Source organism: Rhea americana, unplaced genomic scaffold (genome assembly GCF_003343005.1).
Source record: "Rhea americana isolate MKP2758 unplaced genomic scaffold, rheAme1 scaffold_41, whole genome shotgun sequence".
Classification (NCBI taxonomy): Eukaryota; Metazoa; Chordata; class Aves; order Rheiformes; family Rheidae; genus Rhea; species Rhea americana.
In genome coordinates this window covers 46,058-61,094 of record NW_028186546.1, presented here as the reverse complement: position 1 = coordinate 61,094, position 15,037 = coordinate 46,058, and the positions used below count along the sequence as shown (strand labels likewise).

The 15,037-nt window shown below is 45.3% G+C and overlaps 1 protein-coding gene across 4 annotated transcripts in view; it reads left to right on the top strand.

The window, feature by feature from the left end:
• Positions 1 to 15,037, top strand: part of SFXN5 (sideroflexin 5) — a 114,564-nt gene that overhangs the window by 58,114 nt on the left and 41,413 nt on the right. For all 4 annotated transcript variants that reach the window (XM_085314627.1, XM_085314624.1, XM_085314626.1 and 1 more), the window contains one exon: positions 13,523 to 13,613. In XM_085314627.1, coding sequence (XP_085170753.1) covers positions 13,523 to 13,613 — 91 coding nt within the window. The remainder of the gene's footprint in view (positions 1 to 13,522; positions 13,614 to 15,037) is intronic.

Below are 15,037 nucleotides of genomic sequence, written 5' to 3'. Positions count from 1 at the left end.
AAGTGCTGAAGCAGAACCGTAGGTTCAAAGCGCTGGAGGGATTTCACATGACCAGCAGTAGCTGTGTGATGAAACATTGGTTCTCTGAAGCACTGCAAAAAACTTGTCCTGATTCTTGAACACCAAGACTTGTAGATAAAAGAAATTATTGCAAGTGGCCTGCTGTTGCTGGCTGCGAGGTGGTTTTCACCAGTGGGTGGCTAATCACGTTGCTGTTAGTCAATCACCTCCTCTTCCTGTGGTGGTCTGTGACTCCATGAGTTTATAGTTTACCTTCTGGCCATGRTGTACGTAGCAAGTAGATTTGAATCAACATGGAAAACCAAACGATGCTGGGATTTATCTGCCCACATAATCTGTGAGTGTTAGGAAGAAGCAGCATTGCTTGATCGTCTTGCACACCTCAGCGTGTTCATCTTGGGCAGGTCTTCAAAAGCACCATGAAGAAACATGATGCCACAGTATTCCGTGATTCCCACRTTTTCAGATTTGTGCAAAAGAAAATATGTTTTCATTCAGCAGTATGAGTGCCACCAGGATGTTGATGCCTTGCTGTGTAAATGCCGTGGTGGTAACACCAAACTTGGATGCCCTCGGTGTGCCCTAAGAAGGGGTCAGTGTGTGCAGCRGGCTTCTACTTGCTGGCTGTGTGCTGATGTTCCCGTGCAAGCAAGCCTCGAGTCGCTCTACGAACGTGCGTGCGAGCTCAGAATAGCCAGGGCGCTGCAGAACCATAGTATTGCTTATTGCATGTGAAATTGCCTAKGTAGAGAAGCCTGGAGAAAACCCTGCAGGGCAGGGAGTGATTTTTATGTGGTAAATATCTTGATTAATAATCAGCATCTTCTCAAGTAGTTTTTTTTTTTTATGATGATGGCAGATTATTTAGAAATAGCCTTAAGTTTCATTAGCTTGGATTCAAAAGCCTCAGACCTCATTAACTGATCTCTGCTGTCAGTTAGCAACAAATCACSTCTCAGTGTGAGCCTATTAGGACCAGATGACCTGAAAACAAGTGCCACTACCTCCAGTGGTCTGCTGAGACCTGGTATTAATTAAAGTGAGCCCCTTCCATGTTTGCAGTTGGCAAGCGGTGCAGAGAGAAAGTGCGTGGAGAGGCAGTTCAGTTCACTTGTGATGGTGCTTCCCATAGTCTTAACCCTTCTTGTCATCATCTAGAGACAGAGGCAAGCAAGTTGCTTTCTCACATTTACCCGAGAGCAGATTTTGGCTTTATGCTTCTTGCAGTTAACTGAAAATCTTAGCAAATCTTTGCAAATAACGGTATTCTTTTCTCATTTTGGAGRGGGAGAGAGATTTTCTGTCACAGAATAGCGACACTTTCTTTTTAGAGCTGGTTCCACTTCTAAACATCTTTTCCTATGAGATCAAGGTCTGTTGTGCTTGATTTATGTGTTGACCCTGTAACTTTCATTAGTATGCAGTCATTTTTTTTTTTTGTTAGCATTTTTAGTGAGTGTTATTTCCAAGGGACATCTGGATGTATGACCCTCAATTCACTTTTAATTTGGGACCTGTGATTTGCATCCTTTTGAGATGCATTTTTGGAGGAATCAATATTCCTTTTCTCCCGAGGAGGGAAGCCGTATAGTCTTGTGCCGTTGACGCATACCGGGAAGACGCACGTTAGGGCGTTTAAGTTGGTAAGTGCTGTCCGCCTGCTCATCCCCTCTCCTCGTTATGGCTACATCCAGCCCCACTTCGTACATCCCTCTGAAGATGTGGGTGCTGCCACCTACTCCCAGCCCTGCCGGATGCACAATGTGACTTTGGGCAAGGAAAGCTATGCCAGCTCCAGGATTTTATTTCGCCGATTATATTTTCGTTCGAGGTGAAACAGCCATTTGAAATGGGGCTAGAGAAGACTTTGGAAGAAGTGATGTTCAGATGGGCTGTGGGGAAGAGGAGGTGGAAGTGCTGCGTTAGCAGATACTCTTCTTACGTGATCCTGCTGCACCGTTTTGCACATGCCCTGTGCCTGCAGAGCGCGCTCGCTTTCGGCACCCCGGGCGGGAGGGATGCGGGGCCAGGCAGCGCTCCGGCTCGGTGTATTCTTAGCTCTTCTGAGCACACGCTGAGATCTAGGCTAAGCGCTCTGAATGAGCGCGGCACAGCATACGACTTCCAAAAGCGTAGCTCCGAGGAGACAATATGTTTAGAGGATTCTGATTACTGTTAAGTAACCTAGATTTATGTTTCTCCTTCTGTGATTTTAGTTTATTTTTATCATGTTCTCCATATACAAGCCTCCTTCCTGCCTTTTATTTTGATTGCTCTGGCTCTACTGCTTTTCTGAACACTAAGCAGTAATTGTTGTTTTTTTTTTTTTTTAACAATTGAGTGGATTCCTGTTATTAGGCCTTATTTTCTCATGTCTGGCTGCTGTTCATGATGGTGGTGTTTGAAGCACAATTAATACCAGCTGGTTTTCCTAAGCAAGGCAAACAAAGCCAGAGAGTAGCARTAAGAATTGAGAAAGACCAAGCATATTTTAAATGTTTTTTTTTCTCAAATATTCTAGCGCCAAGAGCTATACAAATCACAGAGTTTGTAATTATACAGAAACTCTTTCCAGCAAATACACATATACACACATTCTGCTAATTTTGTCAAGCTTTTAAAAGGTTAAAGAAAAGCTACGTAATCAAAATGTCTTTATTATTAATGGTGTTAATAACTTTTCAGATATTTCTCAGGTAGGTTTCTTAATTTCTGATCCAGACTAGATTTGCAGCTACATCATTGATCTGTTTTGCTTCTGGCTCAAATATTTAGCAGTGGAGCCTTAAAGTGTAACTTCAGTTTGAGGTCAGAAGCAACTCTTGCAGGTGATACTGARTGTGCACTGCTAGAGGAGATCGGTGCAGGAGGTGGGAGCTGCCGTGTGAATGGCAGGTCTGCACAGCTTTGCACAAATATAGACCCGAGGGCACTCTGGTTTCGAGTTGTCACGAGACCTGTGGACCTCTCGTGGAGCGGCTCAGGCCAGGAGCAGCATAGCTGTGTCTGTGCTGCGCCGGTGCTCACCGGGAGTCCACGGTGTTACTCTTTGGCTTTCTCAGCGCACCCTCTTCTGTGTGGGATCTCACAGCTGGACAGAGGCATGTCGTTCTTCATCTGGTGCCTTCCTTAACCTGGTAATCAAGAGTAGATTTTCATTGTGCCTCCTCTTCAGTGCAAAGGATCCTGAGACTTTTCTCTTCAGATTATCCTCTGTTACTCCGAGCTCTGCTGATCTTACTCTTCTTAACAGAGGGTTTGATTCGGCTCCTTTCAAAATTGACTTGGTAGTGGAATTATTCCCCTTGGTGCCTGTAGTCTTTGGATCAGAGCTTTGTGCATCAGGTTTTCAACTTCCACAGTCGCAGCTTTAGGTTCTGCCAAGACTGGCTCCAAATCTTGCTCCTTGTGATACTGAAAATCCCATGCGGATTCCCCAAGAGATTTCTCTCTTACAGTATTGTTTGGCCACGTTTCTGACATCTCCCAGGAAGCAATGTAGTGTTTCTTGGTTCGTTGCCCAGCTCAGTGGCTAGTTGTCCATCTGTTGTCCACTCCSCAGACCCTGGAGGTGCTAGAGGCATATGCACTGCTGGCAGTATCCCATCCTAGTGACAGGATGGTCCGTAATTAGCCCAAAGTAAAGCCAGCATGCGAACAGTGTGTGTCATACATATGTAGGTGTGTGTAACTTAACCAGGAGGCACCTATCATATCTGCTAGATACCTCATGATAGTAGGGGTTCAGTCCTTCCCTGGTGAAAGAGGAAATGAAACCAAAAAAAATCCCCCCAAATGCTTTACCCCAGGTTTTGTTGGTCATACTTCCTATCAGAGTAAAGACTGAATTTCCAGGCAAGACAGAGGTAAATCTAGTCGATCGTTGCGGGACTGGGCGTGCGGTTTTATGAGATCAGGCTCCTCTTGAATGAAGGGGTGTTGATGTTTTCCTCAATTAAAGAAGTAGCCAGGCTCTGCTCTTCCCCTTTCAAATCTACTGTTGTTTGTGTCATCTGAGAAGAAGGTTTTTGTTGAGTTTTTTTTTTTTTTTTTTTTTTTTTTTTTTTTTTTTTTTTTTTTTTTTTTTGTGATTGTTCATTTGGCTGCTCTCAGGTGCTTGGGTCTTGTCAATGTAGCGATAAATAATATGTTGTTATCACTTAGCAACCTGAGSTAGATTCTGCATGGAAGTAGATGTTTTGTCATCTTTGGTATAAAAGCTAGAACTATAGCGTAAAGTAACTGTGATTGTCAGCTGGGCATATTTTGTATGTTTTACTTTTTTCTATATTCTTAAGATTTACCTGCTCAGGCCTTAAACATTTCCTTTTKTCTCACCTTTTTGGTAACCTTTGTTTAAAAATCAGGTGATTAATGCTTTTGGTAGCTTTGGTGTCTAGTGCTGTCAGCTACTAATGACTCACCTCGGAGTCATCTTCAGTCATGGTGCACAGGAAGACGTTTAAAGCATCTCTTCCCAGGCAGGTCCAGGTGTTTTCATTGTACTCCYAGAAGTGCTGTTTTATGGACACTTCATTGCTTCCTGACACTAAATCCTGACTTTTGACAAGCTGATGGAGGCAGGGAACCTGTGCCTGTACGTTGTGGTCAAGCTGTGTTTTGCAGTAGGACATGCACCCGGTGTTTTACTGAACCATGAAAGCAGACAAAGTTTTAAAAATGGGGAAGTTAAACTTGAACGTTAGTGTAAGAACAGACTAGGCTAAAAACGGAGGGAAGCGAAACAATTTTAATGATCTAATCTGATTTACTGAGGCATCCTGTGATACTTCCCCCCCCCACACTGGAAAAATGCAAGAAAAAAAAGCTCTACTGCTAGTTCAGAGTGTTTTACAGATCAGTTTTAGGACACCTGACACACTCAATCTCAGTTCAGGGGTTTGGACACATTTTCATCCGGCAAAGAACTTCAGCAATTTAAGATGTTACCTCCCTCCACCAGTTCCTGGTGCAACTTTCTCCTGTACAGAAGCCCTAGTGCTGCTATTTCCAAGATGTAACTTGCTTGTTGAGGAAGAAACAGAGAGCAGCTTAGTGCAGAGAGGTGACTGCGCGAGGATGCCCTGCCTTCTGTCTGGGCTATGTGTCTAAATCTGGAGGCAGGGAAAACCGGAGCTGGAGAATTTAGGGAATTATTATGTGCAGTGAACTCTGCAGAGCTTTCATTGCACCTTGAAACACTTATCTTGGAGATTTTTGGTCGTGTTTCCATGAGGTCCGTAAATCAGAATTAATGCTAGAAATCTTCTCTGTGATCAGAACTGGTTGAGCACAAAGGTTATACAAAAATTTGAACTCTGGGATTGTATTTTTAGGTATGTCCACCCCCCCCTCCCAAAAAAAAAACAACAAAAAATCTTATGCATGGGTCTAATCTAAGGCTCAAAAAAGGCCAAGGTGTTTCTGGGAGATTAGATTAAAGCAGAGTCTGCTTCAAGACAAATGGACAGAGCAAAAATGACGTTGTTAAGCCAAACTGTTTTTTCTTTAATTTTTTTTCCACATAGATGTCAGCAGCTTGCAAAACCAAAATGAGGTTTGTCTTGGAAACATCCCTCACAACCTAAGATGTTCTCCTGACCACATAGGATTTTAGCAGAAAGTTCTTATTTTTTTTTCCTCCTAAGGAAGTTGAGAGTTGAAGACTATTCAAACCTAAGATTGTATCAGTAGAGTAACATCAGCATTGTAACGGTTGTGTCACAGCCAGCCTTTGGCAATACCTGGCCTTGCAGCCTCGACTTCCAGAGCTCAGGAGATCATGCAGCTGATACACTTGTACAAAGTATGTTTGCTCCCATGTGCAGGTTTAAAAACCTGCTAACATCAGGGTGTGGGAATAATAATATTATATTTGTGTACAGCAGCTCTTTCCCTTTATGATAAGAATTACTTAAGCATAGGCCAGGGTTTTTAAGAGCCTGCAGTTTTCTCCTGAGTAGGTGAGTTGGTTGGCAGGTCTGAATTTCAGAGCTATCAGTACTTCTGGCTCTGTCAGCTGAAAACGTGCTTCACCGTTATGTACGTGCTGGACAAGTGTCCCAGCGCGTGATGGGCACCTCTGGTGGGGTGCAAATGCTGCCAAACACGAGTCAGCCGTGCTCCATGGTGTTTGGGGACAGGGTGTCTAACCAAAAGTAGGAGGAGAATCTGAGGCTGTAATTAAATTAGAATTGGGCTGGCTTGTTGCATTTAAGGATTTATTTATTTTCTTAAAAAAAAAAAAAAAAAGTCTTGAGCAGAGACACCAGGATGGCATAGCTGGCCACGAGGCAGTTCTCCTCCCTRGCTCTGCGCCCCCTCCCCGCTCCCATCACACACTTAACTCGCGCACACAGAGACACAATTTTGCACTCTCCTCTCTAGGTGAAGGTGCCCCTGTGGATTTTTCTAATCCCAGCTCCCTCTTCCCGATAATTGTTTGCGAGCAGCGTGGAGCGGCTGCATTGACAGCCTGTGAATTTGGTGTGATGCCCATAATCAGTTTGTGAGACGGCGCGGGAGGCCACCCACTGCCCTTAGGACTATCCGCCACTTAGTGCGGTAAAGCAACATTTAGAACAAGGAGGAAGTTGGTACGACGTAGGGCGAGGGGTGGGAGGGGAAGGAGCAGGGGCTGCAGGAAAATTGCAGGGAGCGGGGGATAAACTTCTGTTGGCTGTTTAAACTTTTCAGCTAGAACAGCGCATGGCTCTTTGTTCTGGATATCTGTCCTAGCAAAACCTCAGAAGCGCCTCCTCTTGTTTCATCACCTCCTCTTCTCTAACAATTCTCAGATACCAAGTCCGGGAGAGAGGTTGTTGTGACCACCCAGGCTGGAAAACCCAACCCAGAAATTCCTGCATCAAGCCTGTAAGTCGTTGGAGCTGTAGTAGCGATTTCCCAAAGGCTCAGCCTCGAGCCTTGTGTATGGACTAAGCTGTATTGACATAGTGAAGCCAAATCCCAAAGTGTGGTTTGTTCGGGGAAGGCACATAGCGCCCTTCACCCTGCATCTGGGCTCAGGAGTATATAGCAACCATAGGATCCTTGCCTTCTTCCAAGYTCCTTGGTCTTCCCTGCAGCGTTTTTTTCCCCTGTTGTTTCACTGTTGTGTGTCTTACTGCAAATTTGGTTTCATCTATGGTTTCTCCTTCTGCCCCAGGCCAGCCTCACAGCACTCAGGTGTGTTGTTCGTACAGGATCCAGTTGCATGAAGCTTGCTGCAAAAATACCAGCTTCTGTATCTTAAGCATGGGGCTCTGCCATCCTCCTCTGAATCCTTCTGTTTATTCTCCATCATCTATCAAATCAAGTTTGTCTGCTTATCACTTTTAAGTCCCTCTTTTACAGCTTCTCTCCTGCATTYTCACCATACTTACCTTACCTTTCTCAGGACCATGCCATGTTTTTCTATTGAAACGTCCAGCCATCGGACTGCTCTTGGCCCTTCTGCAGTCCTCTGATTCTGCAGTTTCCTTCCTTTCTTTCCTCTTCCTTGTCTTTATCTTCTTCCCTCTTCACTCAAGTCATTATTGCTCCTCCTTCACTTACACTCTTCCAGCTTGTTCTCCTTCCCTTGATACATCTCCAGCTGGYAAAACTTCCCAGTTTTCCATCTCCATCTTCACCTCTCAGCCCTAATAGATGATATTTTTCCTTCCTTCTCCTAACGCTCTTTTCTTTAGTTGTGTTGTGTGGGACTCACCAGAACCAATTACTGCTTTGGTGCTCAATTCAGCAACCTGGTGACTTGGGGGCYGAAGGCTAATGCTTCTTTAGAGCTCTTCCCTCCTTCCAGTTAAACTTACTACATCACTTGGGGCTCTTAGCTCGCACTGTAGCACTTAGCTTTGCCTGAATGTTGCTGGAGCCTAGGAACGAACAGACTGAGCTAAATTTGTGTGCTGCCCAGCCCAATATCTTGCTTCTAACAGCAGCCCTATCACGGGCTATGGAAGAAAGATGCTGGAAGGTGTGTAGGAGTCAGATGAGAAAATCTCTCTCTGTTGCCCTGCTCTGAGCACTCAGGGGAGTATTGTGGTGGTCCGCTAGGGTTCAAACCCTGCCACAATTTAGCTTGTGGATTAAGGTGCCTAAATTTAGGTGTCTGTGTGTTGAATCCCCTTAAATCAATGGAGATCTAATAAATGTGGTTAATGGAGTTTAGAGAGCAGCTCATCTATGTTTAGATATCTTAACCTGCAGGCTGATATCCTCCCAGTTGGCTGGATTCTTAATATTCTTTTATTTCATAAAAAAAACTTGCTATCAAAAATTAGTGCATAACTTCTTTGTAAGTGAATTGCTGGTGTACTTACTACAGCAGAACTGGTTTATGAGGAGCAGGATTTCCAAATCAAATTTTCTCAAATCACTTAGTAATTACTAACTTCAGATATTCAAAAGCTGGTTGTCAGGCTTCAAAAATAACTGTAATTTTAAAAAAAGGTAACTTTTTTTTTCCCCAAAAAAAGAGTGTGAAGGGTTTTGGGAGAGGGGTAGCTTGGCTTGTGGTTTCCTTGCCTCTTAATTCATGAAGCTTTGTGGACACGAGGTCAGAATGTTTGAAAAAGRAGGAGGTAGAAAGTTTCATTTGTTATTACATAGTCCATTGACTCCAGAAACTGGGAATTTAATGAAAGCACTCTCTATAGTAGTGTCTCATGATAGTCGTGCATATGGCAACGTTTCAACCTCTGTCCTCCATAGCAGGGCAACACTGTTGATGCCAAAAGTGAAAAAGGTAAGGAAATAAATTCTCCGCAGTTAAAGAAAGGTTGGGAAGAGGCAAAAATGCTGACCAGAGGCATAKGAGAAAGCCTCGAATAAGGCTGCTTTCCAGCAGCAGACAGCGTAAAGCCTCGGTTTCATGTTACAAGACTTTTGCAGCAATAGCAGCATAACATATTCCCAGTRCCTGATTTGTTGGGATGCTCTGTGGATAGAAAAGAGGAAAACCTCTATAAAAAGAAATATCCAAGACTATGCAACTTCTTAAAAGCTGGATCTATTCCCCAAGCTCACAGCACCACACCTCAGAGAAAGGCTAGACTGAGCGACGGAGGCATAGGAATATCCTAAACCAGCACCGTGCCAAAACCAGCATTGCAGACTTGTGCCCAGAGCTCCCAGACACAAGGAGGGACCTTTACCGTGCCTCAGTTTAGAGATCATCAGTGTAGGCACCTTCCTTGGAGCTAGATCCCCAAGACTCCTTTGATAGTCAGTGGAGACCAACAGCACCTTTGGGGTATTTCACATGACCACACGTAAGCGTCTGTCTTGGGAGGAGATGAGGCTTCCTAAAAAAATGCCTCTTTCTCTGCCCTGGGCTGCAAAGTGAGCCCATGGAGATACCACATTTGCTCTGATGAATCCCACCGGACCWTCTCTGTTATGTGTTTGTACAGAGCTAGCATGGTAGATTCCTGATCTGTGACTCAGCCCATAGGCAAGGTTATTATCACCGTACTTTCTGTGGTCATTTCATTAGCTTTGGTGATGAATTTGAGTCAATAGTCAATGTTCTTTGCCCAGCCTCTAGGAATTAACCTCGTTAAGCCATCCTTGCCGCTGTCTTTTCTGCTTGTGGTGGTGTGAGATTGAGGAGTACCTGCTCATTGCTGGATGTTCACATCCTCCAAGCTCAAGATCAGTGCATCCCTATGAGTCCAGCAAAGGAGGCAGGAGACCTATGTAGATGAGCAAGGAGCTCCTGGCAAAATTCAAACAGAAGAAGGAAGTATACATAATGTGGAAGAAGGGACTGGCTGCTTGGGAGCAACATAGGAACATTGTCAGAGTATGCAGGRATGTGACAAGGAAGGCTAAGGTCCATTTGGAATTAAATTTGACAAAGGATGTCAAGGACAACAAGAAGGGCTTCTTCAAATACATCAGTGGCAAAAAGAAGACTAGGGAAAATATGGACTTGCTGTTGAATGGGGTGGGTGCCCTCATGACAAAGAATATGGAGAAGGCAGTGTTACTGAATGCCTTCTTTGCTTCAGGCTTTACTTCTAAGGACAGCCCTCAAGAGTCTCAGAGCCTGGAGATGAGAGAAAGTCTGGAGAAAGGAAGACTTTCCCTTGGTGGAGGAGGATAGGATTAGAGATCTTTTAGGCAAACTTGACATCCACAAATCCATGGGCCCTGACGGGGTGCACGTATGAGTGCTGAGGGAGCTGGCAGATGTTATTGCTAGGCCACTCTCTATCACCTTTGAAARGTCATGGAGAACRAGAGATGCCTGAAGACTGGAAGAAAGCCAGCATCACTCCAGCCTTCAAAAAGGGCAAGGAGGAGGACTCAGGCAACTATAGGCTGGTCAGCCTCACCTCTGTCCCTGGAAAGGTGATGAAACAGCTCATTCTGGATGTYATCTCTAAGCATGTGGAGGAAARGGAGGTCATCAGGAGTAGTCAGCATGGATTCACCGAGGGGAAATCGTGCTTAACCAATCTGATAGCCYTCTGTGAYGGSATGACTGGCTGGGTAGATGAGGGGAGAGCAGTGGACATTGTGTCCCTTGACTTCAGCAAGGCTTTTGACACTGTCTCCCATAACATCCTCATAGGCAAGCTCAGGAAGTGTTTGTTAGATGTGGACTCAGAACTGGCTGAAAGGCAGAGCTCAGAGGGTTGTCATCAGTGGTGCAGAGTCTAAGTGGAGGCCTGTAGGTAGTATTGTTCCCCCAGGGCTCTGTGCTGGGTCCCATCTTGTTCAGCTTACTCATCAATGACCTGGATGAGGGCACAGAGTGCCTCCTCAGCAAGTTTGCTGATGCTACCAAGCTGGGAGGAGTGGCTGACACACCYGAGGGCTGTGCTGCCATTCAGAGAGACCTGGACAGGCTGGAGAGCTGGGCAGAGAGGAACCTCATGAGGTTCAACAAAGGTGAGTGCAGAGTCCTGCACCTAGGGAGAAATAACCCTAGGCACCAGCACAGGCTGGGGACTGTCCTGCTGGAGAGCAGCTCTGCAGAGAAGGGCCTGAGAGTCCTGGTGAACAAGTTGACCATGAGCCAGCAATGTGCCCTTGTGGCCAAGAAGGCCAATGGTCTCCTGGGGTGCATTGGGAAGAGTGTTGCCAGCAGGTCGAGGGAGGTGATCCTGCCACTTTACTTAGCCCTGGTGAGGCCACACCTGGAGTACTGCCTCCAGTTCTGGGCTCCCCAGGACAAGAGAGACATGGAGCTACTGGAGAGTCCAGCATAGGGCTATGAAAATGATCAGAGGACTAGAACATCTCTTTCATGAGGAAAGGCTGCAAGAGCTGGGCCTGTCTAGCCTGGGGAAGAGAAGATGGGGAGGGGATCTTATCAACRTCTACAACTATCTTAAGGGAGGGTGTCAAGAAGAYRGGKCCAGACTCTCTTCRGTAGTGTCTGGTGACAGAACAAGAGGCAAGGGGCACAAACTGAACCACAGGAAGTTCCACCTGAATATGAGGAAGAACCTCTTCACTGTGAGAGTGACAGAGCACTGGACCTGGTTGCACAGAGAGGTTGTGGAGTCTCCTTCTCTGGAGATATTCAAAGCCCCCCTGGATGCGATCCTGTGCAATGTGCTCTGGGTGACCCCGCTTGAGCAGGGAGGTTGGACTAAGTGATCTCCAGAGGTCCCTTCCAACCTCAGTCATTCTGTGATTCTGTTCTCTACCTGTTTACCATCRTCCCACTCCGTGACCTGCGGGAAAGAATTCACAGATTGGCTAAAATAATTTCAGAACTGTAACAACAAACCCTCATTAGTTTCTTAAGGGTACTCCTCACGTTGGGAATTTAGGAGATTAGATTTAAATCTATGGCAACATTTAATTTCATATGCACAGCAGGGGAGTAGCTGTAAGTGGAGGAGCGAGTTCATCTGCAGCATCAAATTGAATCTGAAAGTAAAATGCTTTTATTACTGCAAACCTCACAGCAGCGTCTCTCTCGGCTGAATTTTTCTTGTTTCCAAAGCTGCTGCTTTTCCATTTTGCATTCAAATCCTTCAACCCAGCCTCCGAGCAGAAGCTGGGAACCCAACATCATTTGACCTCTCCACGATTACCTCTAGCCAGTGTATAAATACCTGAATTCATGGGGCAGCACCAGCAAAGCTATAGTTAAGACTGACTTAACTTTCTTTACCTTTGAAGGCACCAATTTTAGTCTCATTTACAGGTTTTTAAGAGCTTTCAGATTCTGACAATATGTATTCCCAGGACTCAGARAATTTAAGAAAACAGCTTTCAGCCCTTTTGGAAAGGGAAGATGAGGACAAAACACCCGATCTGTCCAGAATAAGGAAAAATGAGGCCATTCGCTTCTGACCATGGCTAGCGTCAGCATGACGGGTGACAGCAGGACGCGTTTGGGTTCAGAGCCCGGTGAAAGGCTCGCGGGGCGCTGGAAGCACTCCTCGGGGTTTGCAAACCCACCCGCGGTGTTCTGTGGGGCTTGCCCAGCAGTTGTGCTTCTCCACATCTTCCCRTCACCCTGCAGAAAGGCAAGATGCGCTGTGGATGCATGTATAATGTAGCAGCTCACAAAATATGTTCTCCCATGGTTTTCTTTTTCTTTTCCCTTTTTTTCTTTTTTCTTTTTCTTTTTTTTCTTTTTTTTTCTTTCTAAAGCCCCCAAACCACTATTTGCTGGCAGATTTTTGGCTGAAATTTTTTCTGAATTTTGCTCCATTTTTTTTGGCTKAAAACTTTTTGGCCGGGAGTTGCTAAAGCCTTCCATTTTAAACCTAAAATTTCTGGTTTGGGGCTGCTGGGTTTTGTTTGCTTGTTTGTTTTCTGGATGAAAAAGAGAAAATATTGGGAGGGGGAAGTAAGTTGAAAACGGAAGCCGTTTCCTGCAAATGGCTTGCTAATAACCCCCATTCTGACCGAAATAAAATTCTGATGAAAATCTTCTGTCACTAATATCTAACCACGCTGATGCTGACAAGCCAGGGAGCCTCCTCCCTGCTTTTCATATTAACATATGCAATGACTTAAATCACTGCAAAGCTGCAGAGAGCTGCATTATTCAAGTGTYGGAGGAGGCAACAGAAAATGAGCTGTAGTTATAATAAATTGCCTGCTATGTCTTGTTTCTATTAATATGTTTATTATAGCCCAAATGTTTGCTTCTCAGTGGCGTGGTTGGCACAGGCTGGGGAAGGAGGGGTGACTTGGGAGCCTGGGGGCATTTCCATGAAGGGAATGCAGCTGGGGGCATTTCCATGAAGGCACTGAATGGCATTGCAGCGTTTTCCAGCCTGTCTTGGCCGGAAAAGGCTGGAGCTCAGCCGCGGGGTGAACGCGGTGCAGCCGAGCACTGTGGCACGGGAGATTCGGTCCTCAGCCCTCGGGAAGGGAGAGAGCCCTTGGCATCCCGCGGCGGGCTCCGCCGCCGTCTGCGAGCTGCAGGATCTCTCCTGCTCCTTGTCACTCAACATTTCCATTTCTCTTTTTTTTTTCTTTCTTTTTTTTTTCTTTCTTTTTTTTTTTTTTGCTCTGTCTCAAGGTGGGCCTTAATGTGCTGGTTCAGCGAGCAAACAAGTTTACTCCCGCTACCCGTCTCCTGATCCAGAGGTTTGTGCCATTCCCTGCTGTAGGTAAGAAACGATGCGTTTTCTCTATATTCCRAGTGTTTGCTGTAAACCTCACTGGATTAAAGCTGGCAAAACATCCAGCTAACTCCTGCCTTTCTGGTTTATGTTGGGTTTTATATTCGCTACAATCTGAACGCTTGGTCGTAGCGTTCGCTTTGCAAGGAGCTGCGCCAGCGAAGCCGGAGTGCAGTGTCACGCTGCGGTTTCCACTTTCAGGCAGCTGAAATAATCAGCGTTGCCTGATCCTAAGCTGTCCAAATCCTAGAGCTTTTCATTTTCAAAATACTGGCTGAATCTGTGTCAGACCAAATTCTTGAGTCAGCGCTAGCACCGTTTTTTTTTTTTTCCCCTAATAAAAAGGGAATGAAATGCTCCTATTCTGAATGCATAGATTTCTAAGAACCACAGATAAAATGGGGCTGAAGCGTGTAAACATGAAGACTGCTACTGGCTTTTTGGAGCACGAGATAAACAGTTATGCAGTTTATCTGTTGAACTGCACAGCATCTGAGGAGGGAAGGCACAAGCTGGACTCAACCTGTGAATCTTTCCTGAATCCAATAGTTACAGCGTTCAGCAAATTATGAGTTATTTTGTCTGTAACGAAATCTCCAATGATCTCAGGGATTTTTTTTATAAATACATACATATATATATATATATATATATATATATATATCTCAGAGCTTCTTCTGAATACTCTCTTACAGGACAGCATCACCACCCAAAGAGCATCGTTTCCCAGTCTGCTTTGTGTGGCCCCATTTCTAGCCCCCATAGACAAATCTGATTTCTGGGTGGTTTAAAGGTCTGCTTGCCAGCTAGGAGGCACTGCTGCTGCTGAGCAGCTAGTGTAACTCCCCACGCCTAGGAGACCTCCCTCTAGCTGCAGTGCTAAAGCCATAGCTTCCGGGGGCTGGATTCATTTCAAAAGCTTTACCCAAGTGATTCCACTTCATTGCATGGATGCATTAGGTTCTGCGTGAGTTAATTTTACTCATTGATTCAGGGCACWGTAAAATAAATAGAGGGATGGCTGAGATTTCATGATCGTCAGAGACGAGCGCTCAGATGAGACGGGCAATGACATCCTTGAGTAAGCCACCAGAGCCCTTGTACACACTAGCTGATTACATGAGATTTACTGATACACACATCCCGTGTCTGATCCCCGCTGTATTTCTAGAACTAGATCTTCAGYAGGACAGTCACTAAACTGTCCCTGAATCAGATACTTCCTGATGCCTCCTTGCCCGCCATACTGGTTTCAAGGACTCTTGTGGCGTATGGAGTAGATGCAGTTTCCACGAGTCAGTGTTCAAGCTTGTTGCTCTCACCCTCCTGCCTTTGGTTCCCAGGATTTGAAGAACCCAGAACTTGATGCTCTGCTCACTGATCAGTCAAGCTTTTCCTTGAAATTCTGTGAG